The sequence below is a fragment of the Desmodus rotundus genome, chromosome 5, assembly GCF_022682495.2.
Source record: "Desmodus rotundus isolate HL8 chromosome 5, HLdesRot8A.1, whole genome shotgun sequence".
NCBI classification, from domain to species: domain Eukaryota; kingdom Metazoa; phylum Chordata; class Mammalia; order Chiroptera; family Phyllostomidae; genus Desmodus; species Desmodus rotundus.
In genome coordinates this window covers 122890785-122915241 of record NC_071391.1, presented here as the reverse complement: position 1 = coordinate 122915241, position 24457 = coordinate 122890785, and the positions used below count along the sequence as shown (strand labels likewise).

The following is a 24457-nucleotide window of genomic DNA, read 5'->3' as shown; positions in this document are numbered from 1 at the left end:
GCTGGTGGGGGGTGGTGAGGGGGTGGAGGGATTGAGCAAAAAGGAAAAAGGACTCATGGACGTGGACAGCAGTGTGATGACTGCAGGGGGGAGGGGAATATAAGGGGACTAAATGGTAATGGAAAAAATACACAATAAATAAATAAATAAGCAAAATACAAAATAATAAAAGTGTATTTCACTACCCAAATGGTAATTTTAAGCTATCATAAGGTTTAGATTTGTAAACATTATATAGTGGGCTTTCTGCAGAAAGTGCAGACCAACAGTCAAGGACAAAGGTCGGCCTTAGAGATGCTGCCATGAAAAACAGCTGGAGCAGGACAAAGAGCTGGACAGTAAATACCAAGGGAAATCTTAGGATGGTACAGCCAGTTCTGCACAGGGCAACTTGTAGCTGTGGGAGCAGAGAGAAGAGCAGTGACCAAGTCCAAGATGGTATTTCTGTTGCAGGGATACAGTAGTAGATGATAAACCTATAGGGGAGCAGAATATATCTCTCCCAAATATGCCGCATTGGCATGTTGATTATTTGAATTAAAGTTACTTGAGAAACAGCCAGTACAAGAGGACACTGACCTCCTTTGTCCCCCTCAAGGCAGGAAACAGCTCCCATGTGACAGGTGCCCTCCCTGTATCAGGAGGGTGGAGGCATCCTTATCACCAGACATGAGGAATTTAGGGCCGAGAATGCTAGATAAACAAACCTTGTTACTTCTTCACTTAATTTAGTGAAGCCCAAGCCCCTTTGCCTTGTCTATACTTCACATGTTTATTGTTTCCCTGTCAAAGGAAAATAAAAGGTATAAAAGCTGACTGCTTTGTTCACTGCTAGGATTCTCATCTTTATGGGGCTCCACACATAATTAAATTTGTTTTTCCTGTTAATCTGTCTTATGTCAATTTAATTATTAGATTGCCCTGAGCGGTTATGGCTCAGTTGGTTGAGCATCGTCCCACAAAGCGAAAGGTCGCTGGTTGGATTCCTGGTCAGGGCACATGCCTGGGATGCAGGTCAGTCCCCAATTGGGGGCATGCAAGAGGCAACCAATTGATGTTTCTCTCGAACATCAATGTTTCTTTCCCTCTCTTTCTCCTTCCCTTCCCCTCTCTCTAAAAATAAATAAATAGAATCTTAATTATTAGATCAATGAAAGAACCAAGAAGAAAAATTTCTACCCCTATTAGCCTCGAGAAAACCAAAAACAACTGAATAAGAATAGAAATAAGTATGACCAGACCTACATCTACAGTCTCTTTTGATTAAGTCAGAGCAAGCCACCCTACAGACATTGGGCTGCCACACAAAACTGTCCTGTTATTGCTCAGGAAAGGTCTGCGGTCCTGGGAAACTGTGGCTTGGGAATACTCTTCTTGAAAAACGTGTTCAGTTTGAAAGGTGTTCTTGCTTTATGAACGAATGCCACAGTCAGAGCTCCTGGGATGCATCTTTGTCACATGCCACGCAATTATTCATTACCATCGAAGTCGCCCAGGGAGTTTAAATCAATCATCACCTTTTAAATAAACAACTTTCCGAGGCAAGGAGAATATTGGCAAACATGGCAAAGTCTCCTAGGGGGAGAGGTCACGAAGTAGTTGCAGGCAACCCACTTGCCAACTCGTCCTGTTAGGACCGAGTTCCACAGGATTCATCAGCCTCTCTTGGTAATGAGTATGAATGAGATCTACGGGAAAGGTAAGAGGCCCCCAGAAGAACCAAGCGGCCTTTTAAAATGTCTTACCACAAGTCCACAGCAAACAGCCTGGTTCCTTTTTGATTCAATAACAAACATATATGAATTCAAATTGGCTATTAAAGAGACTCTTGTAATTACCTATAAGAGGATATCATCCAATGAGGAATCCTTTCTGCTTTTAAGCTACCTTTCTCCTCTACTTCCAGGAGAGCTCCTCTAGCTCAGCACACACCTCACCATCTCCCCAAGCATTTGCTGATTCTGAGGTCCCTGAGCTATTGTGCAGTAAAGGGTGCAATGGGGGGCTCACACCCTGCACATTTCACAGAAAGGACTGACCCTTGATTGGCTACTGGGAAATAACCTCTGAGCCCTTAAAAATATCATGATAAAACTGTCTTTACATACCTGAGATACTGGGCCACACCAGGTAGTTTATGCTAATTCAATTTATGATGAGTGCCTTTTTTGTTCATTCACCTGAGGTCCTAGGCCATGCTGTAACATTTTGGCTGCTGGAGGGGTTGGAGACGTGGTAGCTAAGGTCAATCAGATGTGCGTTCCATGCTGTCAAGACTGACTGACCCCCCTCCCCAATAGAAATTCTGGACACCAAGGCTGGGATGAACTAGTTGGCCATACTTCATATGTGTTCTCACACATCATTGATGGGATCATCAGGGCAGTTGGAAGTTCATTCCTGGGTTCCTCTGAACTCTGCCTTACGTGTATTTTTCCTTTGCTGATTTGAATCTGCACCCTTTATCTGTAATAACCCATAACCATGAGTATAACAGCTTTTCTGTGTTCTGTGGTGAATCATCAAACCTGAGGGTAGTCTTAGGGACCCCGACACAACTCCACATGGTATTTTCCATTTTCATGCCCACACTGAAAAAAGCAGGGGCTGCAAATATTGTTTCCATTGCAATTACCTTATTGGTATTTCCTTCTTTCCATTTCTAACCTCATCCCCTCACACGCACTACAGGTAATTAAGACGCAACTATATTTTTGAGTGGGGGCTGAAAGTTTCTGTTTCTCTGCATACACTGCAATGACAAGACAAAGATGCCTGAGCACCCCGAAGTAGAATGAAGAGAGGAATTGTAAGAGTATGTTGACTCCCAGACCATTTTGCAGGTATTTAAAATTTATTGCAAAATAATTAATCATTCTCATCACATCTAAATACAATTATTTTGGCATAGTGCTCTATAATTTGTGCAGTTGGGCCAGAAACATTCTCACTGAAGGTGAAAAGGAAGGAACAGCACTGGATAAAGTAAGTTTCCATGTAATGAAATAAATCATTACAAGGTCCTTGAGATTAGAATGACTGAATAGTAACCATTTATTAAGAACCAAAAATGACGAATACTAAGAACCAACTTTACAGAAAGGCCGATTAGCCTGCACAGTAGAATAGTCAAAGGGAATTGTTAATCCAGCTCCTACCAGGTCTGAATCAAACTCAGGCAAGGGCGTAAACCCAGAAGGACAGAAGGAAAACACAAACTTCTGCAGAGGAAATTATTTACCGCTCTTTGTTGAGCGTGGAACGGTGTGGTAGATCTGAGTACACACAAATCAGGCACTTGAGAATGAATCCTGTGTGTCAGTGTCTCCCAAATGTGCCATTGGCTGCTTTTGTCTCATGGGAATACTCATGAGTAGTGCCGGCTTGGTTTGCACACACTGCTTTCAAACAACGAGCACATACTATGGCATTAAGTATAAAGAGTGCTAAGATTTCTCTAGAAAAATGGGAGATTTTTTTCATAGCCAACTCATTTAATGGTTATGCAGGGGATGCCATTCATGAGTAAACCAGAAGAAAAATGTTCCAAGCTAAGAAGTGTAGCGCTGAGCCGGTTTCAGCTGATTACTGCTTATAGCGGTGAAACATTCCTTTTTGGTTAATATAAATACAGTTTAAGTCTTAGGATATGGCTCAATGACAAAGGACAAGCTGAATTTAAGCAACATAAACAGTAGATAGGCCACAGTCCCATGGAAACTGTTAAAGAGAGCAATGGATTCAGTTACTCTAACTTAATAATATTTACTTAATCTTGTGAAGGCCAAGAAAAGTTGCTATGATTGGTGCATGAGAATTCATCTGCTCTGTTTATATTTCCTGTTAACTTGCAGATTCATTATGAAGTATTTAAGAAAAAAATTCCTTTGGAAGCAGAAAAAATAAGGACTGAAGGAATTTAAAGTGTTGTGACAAAAAGAAATTATCTACAGATTTTAATAAATTACATAGAAACAGGGAGATTTGCAAATCTCACTCTTTTGGGGGATGGGGTTGATTGAACGAAGGCAGTGTGTCTAAAATAACCAATCCTGGTATTTTAGTGATTACAAATGTAACACAAAGAGTTAAACAACTTTGCACCTGGTATCCTCAAAGGGCAACTTCAAATAAGAAAGTGACCTTTTGTAATTTTACTCTTAATTATTGGCTTTGTAGCCAATAATTACATAGAAGTGGAGATACTACTATTCGATTCAATCAGCTGAAGAATATTAAAAAACCAAGCACAGCGCAGATCCTTCCCATTACTACTAGTACTTCTACCAATACCTAAATTTGAAGTTTTAAAGAATTGTCGGTAGTTTTTTAATGTGATAATAGTAGGTAGTTAAGATTCCTAAGTCTTTATTTTTGGATTAGTTGCTGAAATACTCATGAGTGAAATGATACGATGTCCGGGGTGTGTGTCAAACAACCTGTGTGGGAGTGAGGAGGTAAGAGCTGCCCGAGAGGCAACTAACTGTTGAGGGTGGTGTTGAGTGTTCATTACACTATATTCTCTACTCTTGCAGTGGTTGAAATTGGACACAATAGTTTTAAGATTTTCTTTTCAAGTATAATCCATTTAAGAACATTAAGGATTGAGTTAGTTTGGGTTTCTTTAGTAATTTCTCAGGCCATTGAAAGAAGCTACTGTGTAAAATTAAATCTTTTAGGTGAAAACAAGATTTGATAGTACTGTAATCAAATCAAAGAAAGATGACAAGAATGAGGATAAAAAATTAACATAAAATTCTTGGAGGAAAAATGATCTTGAAATTCTTGACTGAATCTGACAGAATCTTTTCATAAAATGTGAAGTGACAGGTTTAAGGCCACCGGACAAACCTTAAGGCTGGTGGCGTCACCCCCACCACTCACTTCGCTGATGGCATGACCCAGAAGGGCCATGTGACTGAGCAAACACTTGACTCGTCTCCCCATACCTAGTGACATATTAAGTATGAAATTTGTATACATTTCTCCTAATATAATTCTAAGCATTGTTCTATATGAGTAGTATACATGTATATTCTTTGTAATAATTATTTTTAATCGTTGTTTAATACTTCATGGAATAGATACAGCTCATTTATTTATTCTTCTAGAATATGGCATTCATATTTTTCCAGCTCTTATTACTATAAATAAAGCTGCATGAACATTTTGTATATACAAAGCTTCATTATGGCTAGGATTGCCATAAAACCCTATATTTGATTTTCTCAAAAGTAAAATAAAACTTCCTAAAAGAAGTATGTTTATCCTTTTGAAAGCCTGTTAAGTGGCAAAACAAAGCTAGATTCTCCATTCTCTCTATGGATCCAGCTCGTGAACACTCAGAATGATAAGATGTAGGTGATGGCAGAAGATTATTTTGAGGACTGTTTTGGGAAAAACAATGTTGATATTGCTAGAGGCAGAAAAATGCATTTTTAACTAAAATTATATCATACCTGTTGAAAAGCTTTTTCTGCTTGACGTTCAGCATCAATGACTTGTCTCTCAAGCTGTTGCATCTGTAAAGTAAGAAAAACAGAAAAACATATAAAAACTCATATTTCCCTTTTGAAAGAGATTTAGAAATCTCATAATATCATCCATTTCTTTAAGAGTATTTAAAGGAATTCAATGGATATAAATTACGTACAATTTATCACATTAAAGGCTCTTTCAGTGCATATTTAAAAACAGGTCAAAGAAAATACCAAAGATTTGATCCTTTTAATGTAATATATACCACATGAGTATCAATACAATTTTCTTCATTGGATTATAAATTACAAATTACTGGTCAACTCGTAGTAAAAACAATCATTTTAAGAGAATAGTAAAACCTCAAATGTCATACTTTTTTTGTTGACCAGAAAGTCACGATGATATCAGAAAGTGCTGCATTCTCATAAGCTGTATTTATACTGTCTCATCATGGGAGAAAACACAAAGGAGCATTATTGGGCTGCTTTGAGACTTGGACCAAACATGAAACAAAGGAGCCCTACAGTACTGAGTGATTAGTTTGTTTAACATTTAAAAAATATAGCATGGACATTACAATTATATCTTTGAAAGGTACTGCAACAGCTACAACTGGTTCTTCCTTGCACAGCACACTATACTTGATGTCACTGAAAATTTAAAGTAGCTTCTCTTTCCTGGGATGCACCACAAATTTATCTGTCGAAATGGCGACTTTCATTACATAACTATGGAAGGAGGAATTGTGTTCAGTATAGAGTCTATGAAAAGACTCAGCTTTCTCAAGAAGTCTAAAAAATCACTTAGTGCAGATCTAAGTGATTTGGAAGTTATCTGAAGACATACAGGTGGCAGTCAGCCTGAAATATTCAGGAATTCTTGCAGAAATGCAGAGGATTCTGAAGAAAGAGTCATATTTAACACACAACCAATTGCTAGTTCAAGAGACAATATCAAATAATGCTCACCAAGTAGTAGAAGGCCGCTGTCCAGTTATGGCTAGCACTTTTAATGGACTGACTCCGAAAAGATGATAGTAATAATGTATGGTATGTACCGGATAAGGGCATTTGAACATTATTTCGACACCACACTGGTTTCCTTGCCTCCAAATGGTTCAGAAAATGAGGGCTGGGGAGTACATAGAACAGTGCTCTCCAAGAGCACTTGCAATGTGGCTAGTCCAAAATGAGATATGGTGTAAGTGTAAAATACACATCAGTGATACATATGTTATTTGAAAGCCTAATACAAAGTATAAAATATCTCAGTAATTTTTTATATTGACTCATACTGAAATGATAATATTTTGGATTTGTTGCATTAAATAGAACATAATGTAAAATTACTTTCATATGTTTCTTTGTATTATTTTGTTTATTAAAAACATACATAGATGGATGAAATAATGCGTTTGAGATTTGCTTCAATACAACATAAGAAGGGAGAATGGATTAGGGTACAGATGAAATAGGATTTGTCCTGAGTTAATAATCATTAAACCTGGCTACATGAGGGTCCACTATGATATTCTGCTTACATGTGTGTGTTTGAAAACTTCTCTAATAAAAAAACTTTAAATATATATAAAATACGTAAATAACATTAAAAGACACAGAAATGATATGTAGTATGATAAATAATGTATGTATATATATACTAATTAGGAGGCCATTAGTGACCTTTGTGAGGTCAGCCGGAGAGTGGAGAAGCAAGGACATATGCAGGAATGCCAGGCTACGTGAATTAAAGTAACTAGTTGGGGTTCGAGAGCCACCAGAGTTGGGCACCATCAATTCCTTCCCCCCTCTGTGCACATGCCACTTCTCCCACTGACAGGTGAGGCCCCTTGTCCTTTGTGACTTGCCTTGACCCACGGAATGCAGTGGAAGTGATGCAGTGCCATTCTGAGTCTTGCCTTTAAAACTTATTTATATTTACAGTATATTTGTATTTTTTCTTTTAATGAAAACACATCTGTATGATGAATTAAAAGTCTGCTACTGTAGCAAAGCCATGGCAGACTGAGGAGTTGTTTAGGGTGGAATTATTCTCCAAGTAAAAGAAGTCCTTTGGTTGTGCTAATCATCCTACCCAAAATGTGGGTTTATCAAACTCTATCCCAACCCATCTGACACCCCCCCAGGCTTCCAAATTAGGTCATTTTATGGTAATGTCGGAAAAACCACTAGTTCTCCCTTCAGGACCAGATGGGACAATTGAAATCTTTCTGGTTGCCTGACATTTTTCTGGTTGTGTAAAATGGATTTATACAACATTTAGCACCTTCTACTATCCATTAAAGCTGAATAATTACCTAAATTTCGAGAGCTTGATTTAAAGTTTAAATTAAAGGTGCTATTCTTTGTTCCAGAAAGTGTCCAGTCCCTGCTGTTGATGCTCAGCTATCCCCTGCTATTGGCTTCCCATCTTTTCCCTCACCAAACCCCTACCACAGTGCGGCCCTATACAAAGAGATCTTTTTTTGTAATTATCACCACCTCCCAAAGGTTTCGTTGCCACATCCAGTTTCTATTATTCCAACATAAAGAATTTATGCTTGCCTGTCTTTTTAAAAAGAGCTAGGGATAACCACTTAATAGAAACTGTCTAGTTTCTAAAGCATCAGAGGGGTGGAGGGCTGCATGGGAGGGGAAAAATAAAGAAAGCTGTAATAACATGATATATAAAAACAGAATACATTTATTATGATTTCAGACATAAAGAGATTATCACATTAGTTAAATAAATAAATAAATCTAGCTAAATATTATTTAAAAGAACATACTTGAAAAATGTCATTAAAAGGTTGAAAGTAAAAGGACAGAAAAATATACCAAGAGTAACTAAAAGCAATTTCAAAATCAGACAAAAAAGACCTTAACACCAAAGTTTTATTAACAATAAAGAGTGTCAATAATTATAAATGAGGCAATTCCAGAAGATGTAACGATCCTGATCCCAAACACACCTAACTTCAAAGTATGTAACCCAGCAGGTTTGATTTGTTTTTGATATACTTTGAAAAGTCAAAATAAATTGTTATTTTGTTTAGATAGTGATTTCCATGGTAACATCCTATTAAGATTTCCCTTCAAAAGACTGAATAAGTCCATTTACTTCACAATTTGATTTAACTTTTCTGTGTTTTGTTTATCAAAACCATGAACACACATAAAGTGTCAATTAGTTCCATAAGATTTACTAATAAAAATAATTGCATTCTTTTAGCCAATTTTTTAATATTTACTTTCATGTACTGAACAGAAGTACATGAAAGTAAACTTTCATGTAAGCAACAGAACATGCTTCTGTTGACTTGTTTAGTTGAGTTATCTCCAGCTTCCTGTACGGAGCCCGAGGATTCAGGCCTTCGGTCCACTCGCCATCAAGGCAGATACACTCCCATTCTCCCAATGTGTTTATGTCTTACCTGCGGTTTAATCACTATTCTGGATTAACGTTCTTGTGACTAGGCAAGACATTCATGTAGTAAACTATGGTGACTTTTTCCTTTGCTACTTAACTTTTCTCCCTAAAGTTAAAGGTCTTGTTCTTTCATTTACTTAGCTCTCTATGAACTTATCAATAAATCATCTCCAAATTCCCACCACTGTCTAAATCACCTCTGAGAATGTCCATTCGCATTTGATTTTCTACCAGTTTCATCTTCTTCAATCCCCCACAGCCTCTGACCTGCACCAGTATGATTGGCTCCCCTCCGTGCCTGGCACAGCCGTCTTCGTGGGGAGGCCCTTCAACTTTCTGCTACATTAGACCTCCTGTTTCTTATATCCTGTGCCTTCCGCTTTCTTGGTTTACTTCTTGTTTTTTAATGGAGCACATCCTTCTCAAGAGTCCTCAGAAAGGTTACATGAGTTCTTGCAAGTCTTAAAAATTCATCCTAAGTCTTAATCCTTTATATGGACCTGTTTATTTTCTTCTGAAAGCTTGGAGAATCTTTTCTTTGGTTTACATATTCTGACTTTTCATGACGAGACCCTTGAGAGGAAACTATTTTTATGCTATACTAGGTCGTTGGTAGACCCTTTAAATCTGGAATCTTTGTGTATCATTTCATTGATTTTTTTTCCCCTCCAGGTCTCCTAGTATTCATATCTTGAACATACTGGACTAGTCCTCTAAATTTCTCTACTTCTTTCTCTTGTCTTCCATCTCTTTAACATTTTTCTCTGCCTCCCAGAAAATTACCTTAAGTTTATATTCCAAACTTTCTATTCAATTTGCTACTTCTTCTAGCATTTAAAAAATTTTTTCAAGAGTTTTTATTCTCTGAATATTATTTGTTTCATGGCTGCAATATCTTTTCTCTCTGGGAATACTAAAAATGGAATTTTGCTTGTTTTGTTTTTTTTTCCCTGTACAGGCAATATTTTTTTTCTGATTGTTCTCTATCATTCACATAAGAGCTTTTCTTTACATGGCTGGTGATTCATGAGATGACTACTTATGTTCAAGGGTAAGAGACTAAACAGCTTCAGCACATATAAGGGGCTTGTTGACCCTGACCTGTATGTAACATTAGGTAATCTGGCTAGACTTTGGTTGGGAAACCACTGATGTGAGATTACCTCTCTTCTCCTGGGCCAAAAAGATTCCCCAAAGACTTTCAATCTCTTCCTGTAAGATAGATGTCTGGTTACCAGCATTTTAGGAGCCACGTGGGAGAAGGAGGTTGGGAATGGCGGGGAGTGCATAAACTCACCACTAAATATGCATCTATTCACTTAATCCCTTTGTTTTTGGTAGAGTAAAAGAAACCACACCCTAGAATAAGGAGTTGAGAGTCCCTAGCTTCTCCTCCTGGGGACTAACTGCCCCACAGAACCCTGTAAAGACCTAGAGGGAAGAGGAAGGTGTGGACCCCACAATAACAGGTATCAATGGAAAATATGAGTCAACTAATTCCCTGAAACCTTCTCCGTCATCCTCATGTGCTGAATGTCCAGCAGCTAAGCATTTGCTTTCTGTTAAAAGATTGAAACATTCTTGCCTTGTGTGAAACTGAGTAGACTGTTTGGAGGGCATTAGTCCAACAACCGTGGCACTTACGGGCTCACAGTGTAGGAAGTGGTCTCCTACCCTCTCACCCTAAAACCGAGATTAACAGTTCAGCAGCACTAAGTATTTATACACAATTACCAGTCAGCTTTTCAGATGTCCCATTCTTAAATGTCAGTGGGCTACCAAAGATCATCAGACGTTTGAGAAAAACTTCCGACTTGAAAAAAATAACTACAATAAAAATAGGAAAGTAATCAGAGGAAAGAAAGCTAAATCGGGAAACAGAAGAGAACTTTTAAAAAGTTCTAATTAATGTTTAGGAACCAGGGACTTGCAGCTACGTGATTGTAACAGCCACACCATAAACAGAATTTGTTATTCTCAAATGTTAGGAAATTGATGTTCAGCACGAGTATGCCTCGTGCTCCCACCCGGTGGCTTAGCTGGGATTCTGAGTGATCATGTTCTGCTTCCATAAGGCTCTTTCCGCTGACCCACAGCGGCTTTGGTGTTTATAAACTCCACACCCAGTGTGTACTTACACAAAACCATATGAAAATCAGTCCTAAATATAGTAAACCACAAAATTCTTAGATGTAAAGCATTTGTCTTTATTTCTGTCCTTTGGATGCTATTCTTTCAGCCTAGGAATGTTTTATTGGTAACTTAAAATCATATTAACATTCATCATAGCAGCTGTCTGTTCTCAAGGAACCTATTACAGAAAGAAACACAGGGAGAGAGGTATAAACACGAGAGACTAAATTTGAAATTTGAGATGCTAACAGAATTCTACCACTGAATAGGAAATAAGCTAAGCAATTTCTGCCCAGATTTTGAGTGTATTTATTTAGTCACACAACAATGGTTAAGACAAGAGTAATGAATCCCACATAACAAAAATTCAGTAAACGTAATATAAACTTTGATAAAAGAAATTCACTGCATTTTAACAGTCTTTATTCTTGATTGTAAATACTGAACGTGTCACATTACATAAGTGGAAATACACATTTAAATATCTCCAGTGAAGTTTAGAATACTTTAAAATCAGTTTAAACATAAACATAGTATGAAAGGCAATATTTCAAATTTGAGTGATTGTTTGTATAATCATTCAAGCTGGAAAATAACTTTGCAAAACAGTTAAAATACAGCAATGCAGGCAATATTCCTGTAAGTTTTTCCTTTCACAAGGTAAACCATCACGTAAAGCTTGGGCCAATTCCACAACTAATCCATACTAACTCACTAAAAGAAACCTGAATGATCTGCTGCCCATATCAGGCACTGGACAAAAATAAGTATTTCATGAACTGGCCACTTAATACAATGACAAAATGAAGTAGCAAATCTAAACCTACTGTTTTGATTACTGCAGAAGTGTTCTCTGCAGCCAGAGTGAACACAGCAGCAAATGGCACAAGAAAATCCGCCATTGATCTTGGATTGTAACGCTGCCATGCTTAATGCTTAGTGTTCCAAGTATTGTAGAATGGCCACATGACACGAAATACGCAGAACTTTTATAAATACTGCAGTAGACAGCAATGCCCCAAGTATCTCTCTTCCGGATTTTTTCCCATAGGACCCATGAAAGAAAAGACTCTCACCATTTTGTAATAATAAATATCTTCAATCAGTAGCCCCCAAAATGACATTTAAATTAGTCTGTAAAGTCTTATTGTTAGAATACATATAATTTCCATTAGGCACTGTGAAATACTAGGTAAGGCAATAGAGAGACTGAGGGAATGTGGAATTTAAACAGGGTAATCGTGGTTATATGGAAAGCTGTCCAATACGTGCTGACCAAGGACTCCTCCTGTCTAGGAGAGAATTCCAGACCACCTCCAGGGAATCACATTCACAAAAGGAAGGTCAAGCGGCCAGAAACCTCAGGCAGCGATGCTGTGTCAGGTAAAGGCAGCATTAGGTGATTTGGGCCTATAGAAAAACTGCGTATTTTCACCCTTTTCCTGTCACAGAAAATCTAACCCATAGGGAATAACATTCCCTTCAACTTAAAAATGAAACTTTCCTTTTTCCTTCCCTGACTCAGAAAACTGGTAATATTGTAAAGTAGGAAAACTACTTAAATCTCAGCTTCCCTGAAGAGTTTATATTTGGCATACTAGAGATATTTCCAACACCATTCCTTAAATTCCTCTAAAGACCTCTCCCACTTACAGCAGTATTTGCCCAAGACTTCAATAAGGCCTTTTTCTTCAAAAACTTCAATATTCCAAGTTACTTGGAAATTATGATGAAAAAAATGCAAGATAGTTCTTTTTAAAAAAAATTCCATGTGTTCTCCTACTCCATCTCCAAAGAACACAGGGTGTATATAATTGAAATCTGCCTCTCATTATAAAAGTACCCTGAGATCCTCTCACACATCTCTCCTAAAACATTCAGAAAGATATTTCTTACTAATCGGTAATTACATTTGTTTATGTCATCTCCTTGCACACGTACCCAGTATATTCACTTAGAAAGATACAGGAAAATAACAATGAGTTATTTCTATGTGCTAGGCACTCCATTAACTGTCTCGCAAAAAAGTGTGAAAGATTTAAGGTTTAATGTCAGCTCTGCAATTTTTAGCTGTGTGATATCAGGCACACTATTCAAATACTCTCAGTCTTAATGTCACTATACTTAGATTGGGAATCATAATAGTTACTCATAAGGTTATTCTGGGGTTTAAACTAGTTAACAGTTGTACCAATTGCTCAGGAACCATAGTTAGCACCTAGTGTTAGCTGCCTATAGCCAGTGCCAATAGAACAGAACTGAGAACCAAAACTACTGCAGAAAAGAAAAGCTGGCTAGAATTCTTGGCAAAGAGCTAAAGAGTCAAATTAGTATTCTTTCAAGAACCTTCTGCCTTGGGCCGACATCCATTTGGAGGGAAGGTCTTGGAGAACTATTAGGGAAAATGCTATGGGGCAGATGGGTCCTAACATAAGTCCAATGGGTGTGAATGGGAACAGACTGGCCTGTGGAATGCAATAGTTGACTCAAGTTGGCATGTAGAAGCAATGCAATAGGGTTTGCTTTGAAAAAGACGCGATGTTATAAATTGTTATTACTACATACATACATATATCCTACCACATACCTGCCCCCAAGCAGAGATGGATTTATACGTTGCATGGCTGAATAGCAGAAGACAGAAGAGACGAGTGGACAAATATATCAGAGAAATCAAGGAATGTGGTAATAAACCTAAATGAGAGAGGCCATATAGGGTGATGGCTAAGCATTCAGGCTCTAAAAGCAGAATGCCTGCTTTTAAATCTTGGCTCCACCACTTACTTTTTGGCACAAACTCAGGAAAGCTAAATAACTGCTATGTGCCAAAGTTTCTCACTATGTAAATATGAATTATATTAGTACCTAACTGAGGGGGTTGTTGTAAGGATTAAAAAGTTAATTTACATAAAGCACTTAGAAAATTGCCTGGCACAGAGTAAGCATAAGTTTCCTAATCTGTGAAATGGGAACAATAAAATGTATTACTTCACAGGTTGTTAGAAGAATTAAATAAAATAGATCTACATAAAGTGCTGAGCACATAATAAATCAATAAATACTTGGCATTTTTTATTAAAATGTGCATGGGTACCAAAAGTCATTTTCAATCCAGAGAAAAGTATTTCATAATGGAATATAACAGAAAATATTGTGAAAAATGTTATTCTCATTTTGGTGTTGAATCTATTTACTGGAAAATCATGAGTAACTTGGCATACTTATCCACTTTCCACTGTATGAAGCACATGTGAGTAATGCCATCTCTTAGATCTGGCAAAAGATTTAAATCACAGACACAAAATACAAAAGACCAAGCAGGAAAAAAAAAAAAAGAGGAAGAAAAAGAAACGACAAGTACAACAGAAATTTTGAAATACTATTCCTCTCAAAATTGTTTCACTAACAAAGGAAAAAATCTAATAACATAAGTAAATCATCGCAAAGCTATTTATAATTTTACCTGTAGAAAAAAATGATGCAAAGTTTAAAAAATGGGCACTCAAAAAATTTTGTTGCACCCAGTCTTCTAAAGAACAAATGTTGCCATCAAATTCAGAATTTAAAGGTAAATTAATTGGAAACCAAACAGGCATAACTAATATTTAGTCCAGAAAGAAACCAGGAGAGTATAGATGTCAAGGAGACCAAGAGAATGTTGAGCAAGCTGTGGTCAACAGTGTGCTCACTGCTTGAGAGGCGGAGGCAACATCTGGGAGGTTATCCAGGAGGTTTAGCAACAAGGATATAATTGGTGATCTTGACAAAATCATTATATGGGGTGGTTAGGATTGTGGAACGTCCAGATAAATCACAGTACAACCTGGGAAATGACTTTTATAGAGAGAAGAGCAAAAACAAAGCATGCGTCACTAACTTTGAGTTGGGATAAGCTTTCCCAATTTGGAGAAACTCGCACTGATATTTTTTTCAAGCTCTAATCTTAATTCTAATAGTGATAAACAAAGCAAATTGATATTGGGGATTTATTCCACAAAGACTATTACTGGGTCACTCTCTGACTCAAAGTGAATGAGGTAACTTTAATCTTTTCACTTAAAGACGTTGATGCACAAAGGTTTAAGATGATATATATGAAAGCTTAAACTGAATGATGTTATACTGGATTCTAGTGATATATAATTTTATCATTAGAATACTTCTGTACCAAGAGATTTTTAGTTAGCAAAGAAAGGAAGATTTCAGGATCTTTTTTAGAAATATGATACCAAGGATTATGCAGACTAGAGTTTAAGAAACCACTTGTAAGTTCTTCTGACCAGTTTTGAATGACCATCAATACCATTTATCCATTCACCCAGACAGCACTGTCCAGTTAAAATATACAATGTGAGTACATGTATAATTTTAAATTTTCCAGTACTCAAAAAAGTAAAGAGATAAATAAAATTAATTTTAATATATCCATTTAACCCAATATCCAAATGAATATTATCATGTCAACATATAGCCAGTAGGAAAGTTATTGCTGAGATATTTTACATTTTTTTTCATACTAAATCTTTGAAATCTTGTGTGTGTTTTACATTTGCAACACATCTTAATTTTAACTAGCCTTATTTCAAATGCTCCACAGCCAGCTGTTGCTAGTGGCTGCCATATTGGACAGTGCAGATCCAGAACCCAAGTTCCCTGGAAATAGGAACATGGGTTGTCTTGTTCACAGTTGTAACTATAGCATTAAGAACAGTGTCTGTCACATAATCACCCCTCAATGAATGGTTGTTGAATGAATAAATGAACAAATACATGATAAATGAATTTATCTATTGACTTTAATACATATACATGCCCCCCAAAATTCTTGAGAATGAGACCATACATACTATACATGTCTTGCCCATGAGATGCAAGAAGTGTTTGTCAAATGAATTAATATATGAATAAATAGACTATGAAGGGTGAAGGATAAGATACACAGAGATCCTTACAAGCATGAAGTAATGGGTGGTATGTTTTCACATCTTTGGAAATCAGACATAGTATATTAACATTATAACTTATGTTTGTGTATGTATAAATATGCTTGGGTTTAGATCCAAATGCATACATAGAAACATGAAAAAATAATAAAAATAAAAATTTAATTAAGTTATTAGAACTATTAAGAGAAGCATATAATTATATTAAATTCAATTCTAGCCAAGATGATAGTTTAGTAGTATATAGTCAATATAAATTCCTAAATAATGGCATAGTTTCAAATATATTAATAGTATAAACACATTTTACTATCAATAGGGAATGTTCTTCTATAATAACTTTAAATATGACTTCCCTAAACATTTAAGTAGATCAAAATTCTGTCATACTTCCCTAGTAAAGCCAAATAAATTATAGCTTTTTTCTCTGGAATGAATGCCCTCCACATTCATCAAATACACACAATGCTTACATATTCCACTAGTATTTGCAAAGAAATGTCTTTTGTCTTAACGTCCAATTTACTCTAAAACTGGCAAAAGATTATGCCAAATAGAGCTTCAAAGCCCTGACAGAAAGTTAAATTATATTCATTATATTTTAAATGTTTACCCTCAAAATACTGAGATTACTTATTATAAATGCAAGAGGCTCCTAAATAGCTGGTGTTTAATAATAAAGGTTAGGAAGAAAAGCTTACCTTCTCTGCCAGGAGTTCTCTTATCTTGCTTGCTTGAACTCTAAATTTCATGAGCTGGGACTCCAGAGCTACACATCGTTCTTTCCAATCTACTGGTCCTTCTGTCTCAGAAAGCTCTGCCATATTTCTTCTAGAAAAGAAAGCATTTAAATGGCATAATACCAATAAGCATTCAGGAAATTCATTAGATTGCCCAATGTACACATTCTAGTTGCCATCTAAGGATATCCAGATACAAGTTTTGTATTCAAAGATAAATTCTAGAGCTAGTGATAGCTCCCCACGAGGACTGAGTGGGAGACGGTGAGCCAGGGCTGGAGGCCTCACTGTGCTCATTAAACTTTCTATGAACCTAACCTTTCTACATCACAGTGTATCCAGTCCAGAAAAATGGGGACATGATAATAACACACAATTGTTCTCCATGAGTATGTTCTGAGGAAGAAATTAAATATTGCTGTTTTTAAGAGCACTTTGAACAGTGTAACAGCACTATAAACAGAGTACTATAATGATTTTAGCTCTGCCCAACAGATAAAATTTTTAAATCTATCAGCTCATAATTTCACCACATCCTTAAATCTACAGAATTATAATACAGATCATGTATATTTATAATTATTATATATATCATATACCAATTGTTAGCATGATAGAATAACTTAAAGGAGCTTTATACCACTACTATAATTAAGGCTTGCGTATATAATTATTACTTATCACCACCCTAAATTTGTCCAAGTCAAGGTTGTTTTTCAAGCCAAAAATCCAATATTTAACTGGGCAAAGAATTATAACCCTGGACAAGCTTACATAATTTTTATTTGGTGCAAGGAAAGAAAATGTATAAATGTAAAATTTGGAATCACCTATAGTAAGTAAATAAATCTGGAATTGGTGTTTTCCATATTAACTTTCCTTTTGGAGGAGATTAATCCCAGACAGAAGCACTGTAAAGCAGAAGCCAGGAGGCAGGGAAAGTGGTTCTGAAATCTTAAAGTGCAAAAAACTATTACTTGATTTTGAAAGCATGATTGTTTCTGGTTCTGGGATTCATAAAAGTACTCTTAAATGTTTTTTAATGTTTCATCAGGCCATTTAATAAATGTCTTCATATTAATGTATTTCTGAATTGGTCTTGCTATGAACTGATAAAATTTTCATTAGAAATGGATCTCCTGGAGAAGCCAAGCCCCAGTCATGGACAATATATGAAAGCAAAACTCTCCGAACCCAAGGCTAGAATTCTAGTTGAAGGTGTACTATTCTGTTCGTTTGTTTTACAAAAATATGTCTCCCTCACATATTAACAAAATTTATTTTCCCAATATTTAGTATAATATAACCCCAAACCTATACCAGTTTTTAAACCCACAATAGATTATTTTCCTAGCATAAATATTGTTTTATGTTTCAATCAGTTTTCCCTCTGTACTCAATACTTATATCACTCAAGGCCCTGGCCGGGTAGCTCAGTTGGTTAGAGCATCGTCCTGGTATGCCAAGGTTGTGAGCTCAATTTCTGATCCGGGCACGTACACGAAACAACCAATGAATGCATAAACAAGTTAAACAACAAATCCATGTGTGTGTGTCTCTCTCCCTTCTCTCTCTAAAAATCAATCAATAAAAAAATACTTATGTCGCTCAATAATTTAGAAATAAATGTAAGCAAAATTGTCTTTATTAAGAGCACCACAACCATGTCAAAGCCTCCAGTTGCTCCTAAGTTCTCGCCATAATTTAAGGGAAACTTATAATTGTAGAGCTAAAAATCATTCTCTTTTCATTTCTTTTGTTTTTGTAGAAGCCTCACCCCATTGTTTTCTGAGTTTTTTTCCTAACGATATTAGCCTCGTTAGTGACCTTTTTCATTACCCACATTAACATTTACTATCAGTCATGTAGGTGTGAGTAATGCAGTCCGAAAGTCACAAACTTTTCTCCATTCTACCGCTACTTCATTTCCCTCCTCATTAGCTTTAGAGTGGACAGGGAAAGAAACTATGGATGCAATACTAAAAAGAAAAAGCGGTCCTGAAATGGATATCCTTAAGTCTTGAACCATTCATGTCACTGCACAGAAATGTAGGCACACTCTTCTAAAGCAACAAGAAGAGTCTTTTTCATGTTGGTTAATTTTTGCACTACATTTAAAGTAACTTGTTTATCTTTTACTGTAAAATTATTACAGTTTTTAAAATAATACCAGTATGTTTTTAACAAATTAAAATCAATCATAATTCACCATATGAATAGAACAAAAGACAAAAACCACATAATCACTTTGATAGATGCAGAAAAACACTCAACAAAATTCAACAGCTTTTCATGATAAAAACATTCAACAAACTAGTTAATAGAAAGGAACTTCCTCAACCTGGTAAAGAGCATCTACGAAAAGCCCACGGCTAACATGGTAAATGACTGATCCACCTAAGATCAGAAATAAGACAAGGATGTCCGCTCTGGCCACTTTTAGTCAGCGTTGTACTTGAGGTTCTAGCCAGGGCAAGAAAATGAAATAGAAAGCATCCAGATTGGAAAGGAGGAGCTAAAACTACCTCTATTTTCAGATGTCATGATCTTGTACATAGAAAATTCTAAGGAATCCACAAAAAACTATTAGAACTATTTGAGTTCAGCAAAGTTTCAGGATACCAGATTAATCCAGGAAAAAATCCAAACATGAAATCAAGAATATATTCCATTTATAACAGCATCACAAAGAATTCAATACTTAGGAATACATTTAACAATAGAAGTGTAAGTCTTATACTTTGAAAACTGCCAAACATTATTGAAATAAATTTAAAGAGACCTAAATAAATGGAAGACATCACACATTCATAGACTGGAAGACTTAATATTGTGAAGATATTAATACTTGTGAATGGATATACACATTCAATGCAATCCCTATCAAAATTCCAACTGGATTTTTTGCAGAAATTAACAAACTGATCCTAAAATGCATGTGGAAATTCAGGGGACTCAGAAAAGCCAAAACAATCTTGAAAAGCTATAAGACTCAAATGTTCCAATTTCTATAAATTTCTGAAATTACTATAAAGCTACAGTAATCAAGATTATGTGGCACTGGCATAAAGGTAGACATTGGATATTTGGAATAAAATTAACAATACAGAATTAAAACTTCACATTCACATTCAATTGATTTTTGACAAAGGTGCCAAGACCACTCAATGGGGAAAGAATAGTCTTTTTGAAAAATAGCACGCTCAGAATGGATCGAAAACCTAAATATAAAAGCCTAAGCTCTAAACTTCTAGAAGTATTTGTGACCCTGGATAGAAAACAATTTCTTAGATATGATGTGTAAAGCACAAATAATCAAAGAAAAATAGATAAATTGGACCTAATACAAATTTTAAACTTTTGTGCTTCAAAGGACACCCTTGAGAAAGTCAAAGAGAACTCAAAGAACTGGAAGAAGTATTTGCAAATCATTCATCTGATAAGGGACCTGTATTCAGAATACATGAAGGAGTCTCACAACTCAAAAACAAAAACAACCAAAAAGTAGGCAAAGGATCTAAATAAACATTTCTCTAAAGAATATATACAAATGGCCCATAAACACTTGAAAAGATGATTAACATTATTAGCTATAAGGGAAAATGCAAATCATAATCACAATAACATACCACAATACACCAAATAGGATGGTTATAATAACAATAAAAAATATATGTAATAACAGTGTTGGTGAGGATGTAGAGAACTTGGAACTCTCATACGGTGCTACTGGAAACGTAAAAATGGTACAGCTCTTTGAAAAATAGTTTTAAAGGTTCCTTAAAAGTTTTAACATAAAGTTACCATATGACACAGCAACTCTAACGCTAAGTATACAAGCGTTTAACCGTGAAAATTTTATATGTAAATCTACACCAAAACTTGTACACAATGTTTATAGCAGTGTTTTTCAAACAGCCAAAAAGTGGAAATAATCCAAATGTCCATCATCAGATACACTTGTGCTACAATGGATGAACCTTGAAAACATCACCCTAAGTTCCAAGTGAAAGAAACCAGACATACAAGGCCACATATTGTGTGATCCCATGTATATGAAATAGGTGGATCCAGAGAGACAGAAAATTGGCTGGTGGTTGCTAAGGACCGTGAAGAGAGCACAGTGGTGATCCATTTGGGGTTTCTATTTGGAGTGATAAAAATATTCTAGAATTACATGGTGCTAATGGTTGCACGACCTTGTCAAAATACTAAAACCCACTGAATTGTATACTTTAAAAGGGTAAATTTAATGGCTTGTGAATTATACCTCAATTTTTAAAAAGTATGTATTTACAAATGAGTAAAGAAAAAGTGAGAATTTAAGTGAATATTTTTTAGGTCAACATTTACAAATTTAACAATCCATTGTTTGTAGTTATTCCTGTCAAAAACTACATCATTGGCCCTAGAGCATCGTCCGAATACGCCAAGGTTGCGGGTTCAGTCTCCAGTCAGGGCACGCATAAGAAGCAGCCAATGAATGCATAAATAAGTGAAACAACAAATCAACATATCTCTCTCCCTCTAAAAAAGTCAGTCAATAAAAAAAATCTAAAAAAGAGAATTCCACCATTAACTCAAATAATTTAGAGATCATTCTTAACCTCAAATATGACTAGAATCAGACATATATCTTTGTAAGTACTTTGCTATGAAAATGACATAATATATGAATTCTAAGTTAAACATGCCTATTCATTTCTTTGGCTATGCTAATTACCTATTTTACAGTGAAGTAGCAGAACCTTAAAATATTATTGGCATTTAATGTCTACATTCTCTATTAATAAGATCATAATCTTTAAAAAGATTTAAAACTACATTGGTTGGTTAATGATCTGCCTCGAGGTCTAGACACCTGATTTCCTCATTTCATTCTGTAACTTCAGTTAGTATAACGTAACTGCTGTGTTCATGCATTATCTTGAATACGATTCTAATTTTGAATGATATCCACTATCCTTTTCCATTACCACTGATTTCATAGAACCAATTATATACCTTTGGGAGCTATACCCACTTGTTAAATAAAAGTCATTACTAGGTTCTGATTTTGAAAGTAATCTCTCTTCACTGCAATGGGCATGAAAATGGCTTGGTTTTCCAAATGCCCCCAGTGACTTTTGGAAATATTTACTGACATAAAATTAACTGTTTACAATTGTGGAGTGAAAGCTCTTTTCTCTGACTCTTTGACTTCCTGTTTCTCTTCCAAATCCCAAAATGGAAAGAAAAAGAAAAGAATGAATTCATCTACTTAGGCTTACCCTGATGAAGTTCAGGGTAGCCGCTCATATTCCTTTTTTAAAAAAATATATGTATTGATTATGCTATTACAGTTGTCCCATTCCCCCCCCACTTCATTCCACTTAGGTAACAGCTTGGCCAGGTAACTGTGTATTTTTGTTTTTTTCCCCCTAAAGCAGAAAAGATGTCTTTCTTTTTTTTTTCCAGTTTAAAAAAAAATTATTGTTATTCAATTACAGTTGTCTGCCTTTTCTCCCCATCCCTCCACCCCACCCCAGCCAAGATGTCTTTCTTGACCACACGGAGACGTGCCTTGTTTAAGGACCCTTCGGACCACCACCCAGCCCCACTTGGGCAAGGCTGGTGCCCTTCCGTGGCACTGCTCAGAACAGCCCTGCTCCTCACCCCACCGCTCCTGGGGGACCCACACCGCTGCCAGATCGAGGGTTGCGACGGGCATTGTCACAAAGAAAGTAGTGACCTGCAGGTAAGACAGCACCAGAACTTTACAGCGCAGATGGTTTAAGTTCTCTTTCCATTGTGTTTCGCGCATCAAAATCTACGGTTCAAATGCCCTGTCTTTTTTATAAGTGGTGTAGTAACTTCAAGGACAGGGCGGTTTCATGGTAGGTCACCTAAGGGCACTCTGATAATCCGGCAACTCGAGGTGTAGAAAACGGTTCTTAAAGTTTTGAAAAGTTTCGTCCCCTAGTTCACAATGGGACCGTGAAGCCGAGGCCAAGCCGCAGCATCCCTAACGGCGTGGGGCGCTCGGCCTGAAACGCGAGGCTCCCGGGTGCGCCCCGTGAGCGCCCCCTCCACGCCACGAACCCGGGCCCCGCTTTTTCAAACAAAATGTCACGAGAGACCAGGGGAAGGAGCCGCTGGCCACCGCCCCCAGATGAGACACCCGTCCTGGGGGCGGGTGAGAGACGACGTCGGAAGGCTGAGGCTGGAGGCGCGGAAGCGTGTCCTGCGCCGGCCCTTTCCAACCTTGGGGTCCCAGCCCGCCGGCTCCAGCCGTCGCCCCCATCCTCCGCCCACGGAGCTCCAGGGACCGCGCGCTCAAGGGGGCGGGGATACCCGGGCATCCGAGGCACTGAAGTCGCCCCTTAGCCTCCCATCAGCCTACCTCTGCTACGGGTCCCTGCGGCCGCACCCGAAGTCCCAGCCGCGCCTCGTCGGGGGCTCCTGGGGCTCTCCGGGCTCTCAGCCGGCGGCCGCCTCACACCAAGCCCGGGGCGGGCGGGGGCAGGACACCGCCTTCTGCTGGGACTGTCCGCAGGAGTAGCCAATCGGAGGTCGCATCTGAGAGCCAACGTCACCTGGAGTTGTGGCTATAACTTTGACTCCTCCCAGTCCCTAGAGCAGGAGCAAGTTTTGTCCAGGAGCACCGACCCCTAACCTTCCCGGCACCTGGAGCTCAGATCCTATTGTAGAGGCCAACTCTTTCCATTGCTCCTGCCTCGACTCCGCACCCACCTGTTTGATCGCCAATCCATGCGCCACCTTCTTGCCAGGTTTACTGTCCTGAAGTGAAGTTCTGAAGTACATCCCGCCAAAGACTCTCCTTGACGTCCCTTTGCCTAAATTGTCATGAACAGATTCCCTAATCTAGTATTCAAGGCCTCCATCCTACTTTTTCAGCTTTATTTTTCACGGCTGTATTTTTCACACACCGAAGATTGTGGCTGTGTACCTCCCTACTCCAGGAAAGCCCTTTTGAAACATTTATCTATTTCCTATGCTCACCTTGAAAAGCTCTCACCTCTTCTAAGACACAGTTCAGATCACCTTCCCCATGCAATCATGCTGTCGGGCGGGCCCACCTCTTCCCTTGTTTCTGCTCCCTGAGTTTTTACTCCTCTTGACACTTAGCTCATTCTGCATCCTGTAGTGCTGTCTATCTCTCCATTTGACCTTGAACCCTTTGAAATTAGAATTTTTCGTTCTTTTGTATCCTACTGAGCACCCAGCACAGATAATTGCACAAGCAGATGAGTGATAATTTTAGTGTAATTAGATTTTACTTTCCAAGGTGGGGTCCAAAGAGAGAGAGAGAATTCTGAATGTTAGGGGTAATTTTCCCCCAGGTTCACAAAACTAGGTCTTTGGTTCACAGTTGGCCAATAGAGGATTTCAGAGGCTTTTCCCACTACATTTTTTTTTTTTTACTAGAACTCATCTAACCTTATATAGAAAAGGCACAAAAGAGATAAAGATTTACACAGTTCCTTCCAGGGAAGGCAATAAGTAAATGTGATTAAAACACCAGTAAGCGAGGATCAAGCTTCCATATTTCCTCCAGATGAGCACTGATTTTGGACTGGATCCCAGACTACCCCCACACATCAAATTCCTTTTGCCTTCTGTGGGAGCTGATGATGCATATCATATGAAAAATCGTCTCCGAACAGCTTTGGCAACCAAGCAGGCTGGACGGGGCGTCTTTTACAGAGCACAGAGGAGTTAAGTAAACAG

The 24457-nt window shown here is 37.5% G+C and overlaps 1 protein-coding gene across 2 annotated transcripts in view; it reads right to left on the bottom strand.

The window, feature by feature from the left end:
- PLEKHH2 (pleckstrin homology, MyTH4 and FERM domain containing H2) overlaps window positions 1–23216 on the bottom strand; it is a 96026-nt gene extending 72810 nt beyond the window's left edge. For both annotated transcript variants that reach the window (XM_053925418.1, XM_053925419.1), the window contains exons 1-3: window positions 23109–23216; window positions 16688–16817; window positions 5460–5522 (exon numbers count right to left, since the gene is read on the bottom strand). In XM_053925418.1, the coding sequence (XP_053781393.1) occupies window positions 5460–5522; window positions 16688–16810 (186 nt within the window). In that variant the 5' untranslated portion in view covers window positions 16811–16817; window positions 23109–23216. The remainder of the gene's footprint in view (window positions 1–5459; window positions 5523–16687; window positions 16818–23108) is intronic.
- Window positions 23217–24457: the final 1241 nt, after the last annotated feature.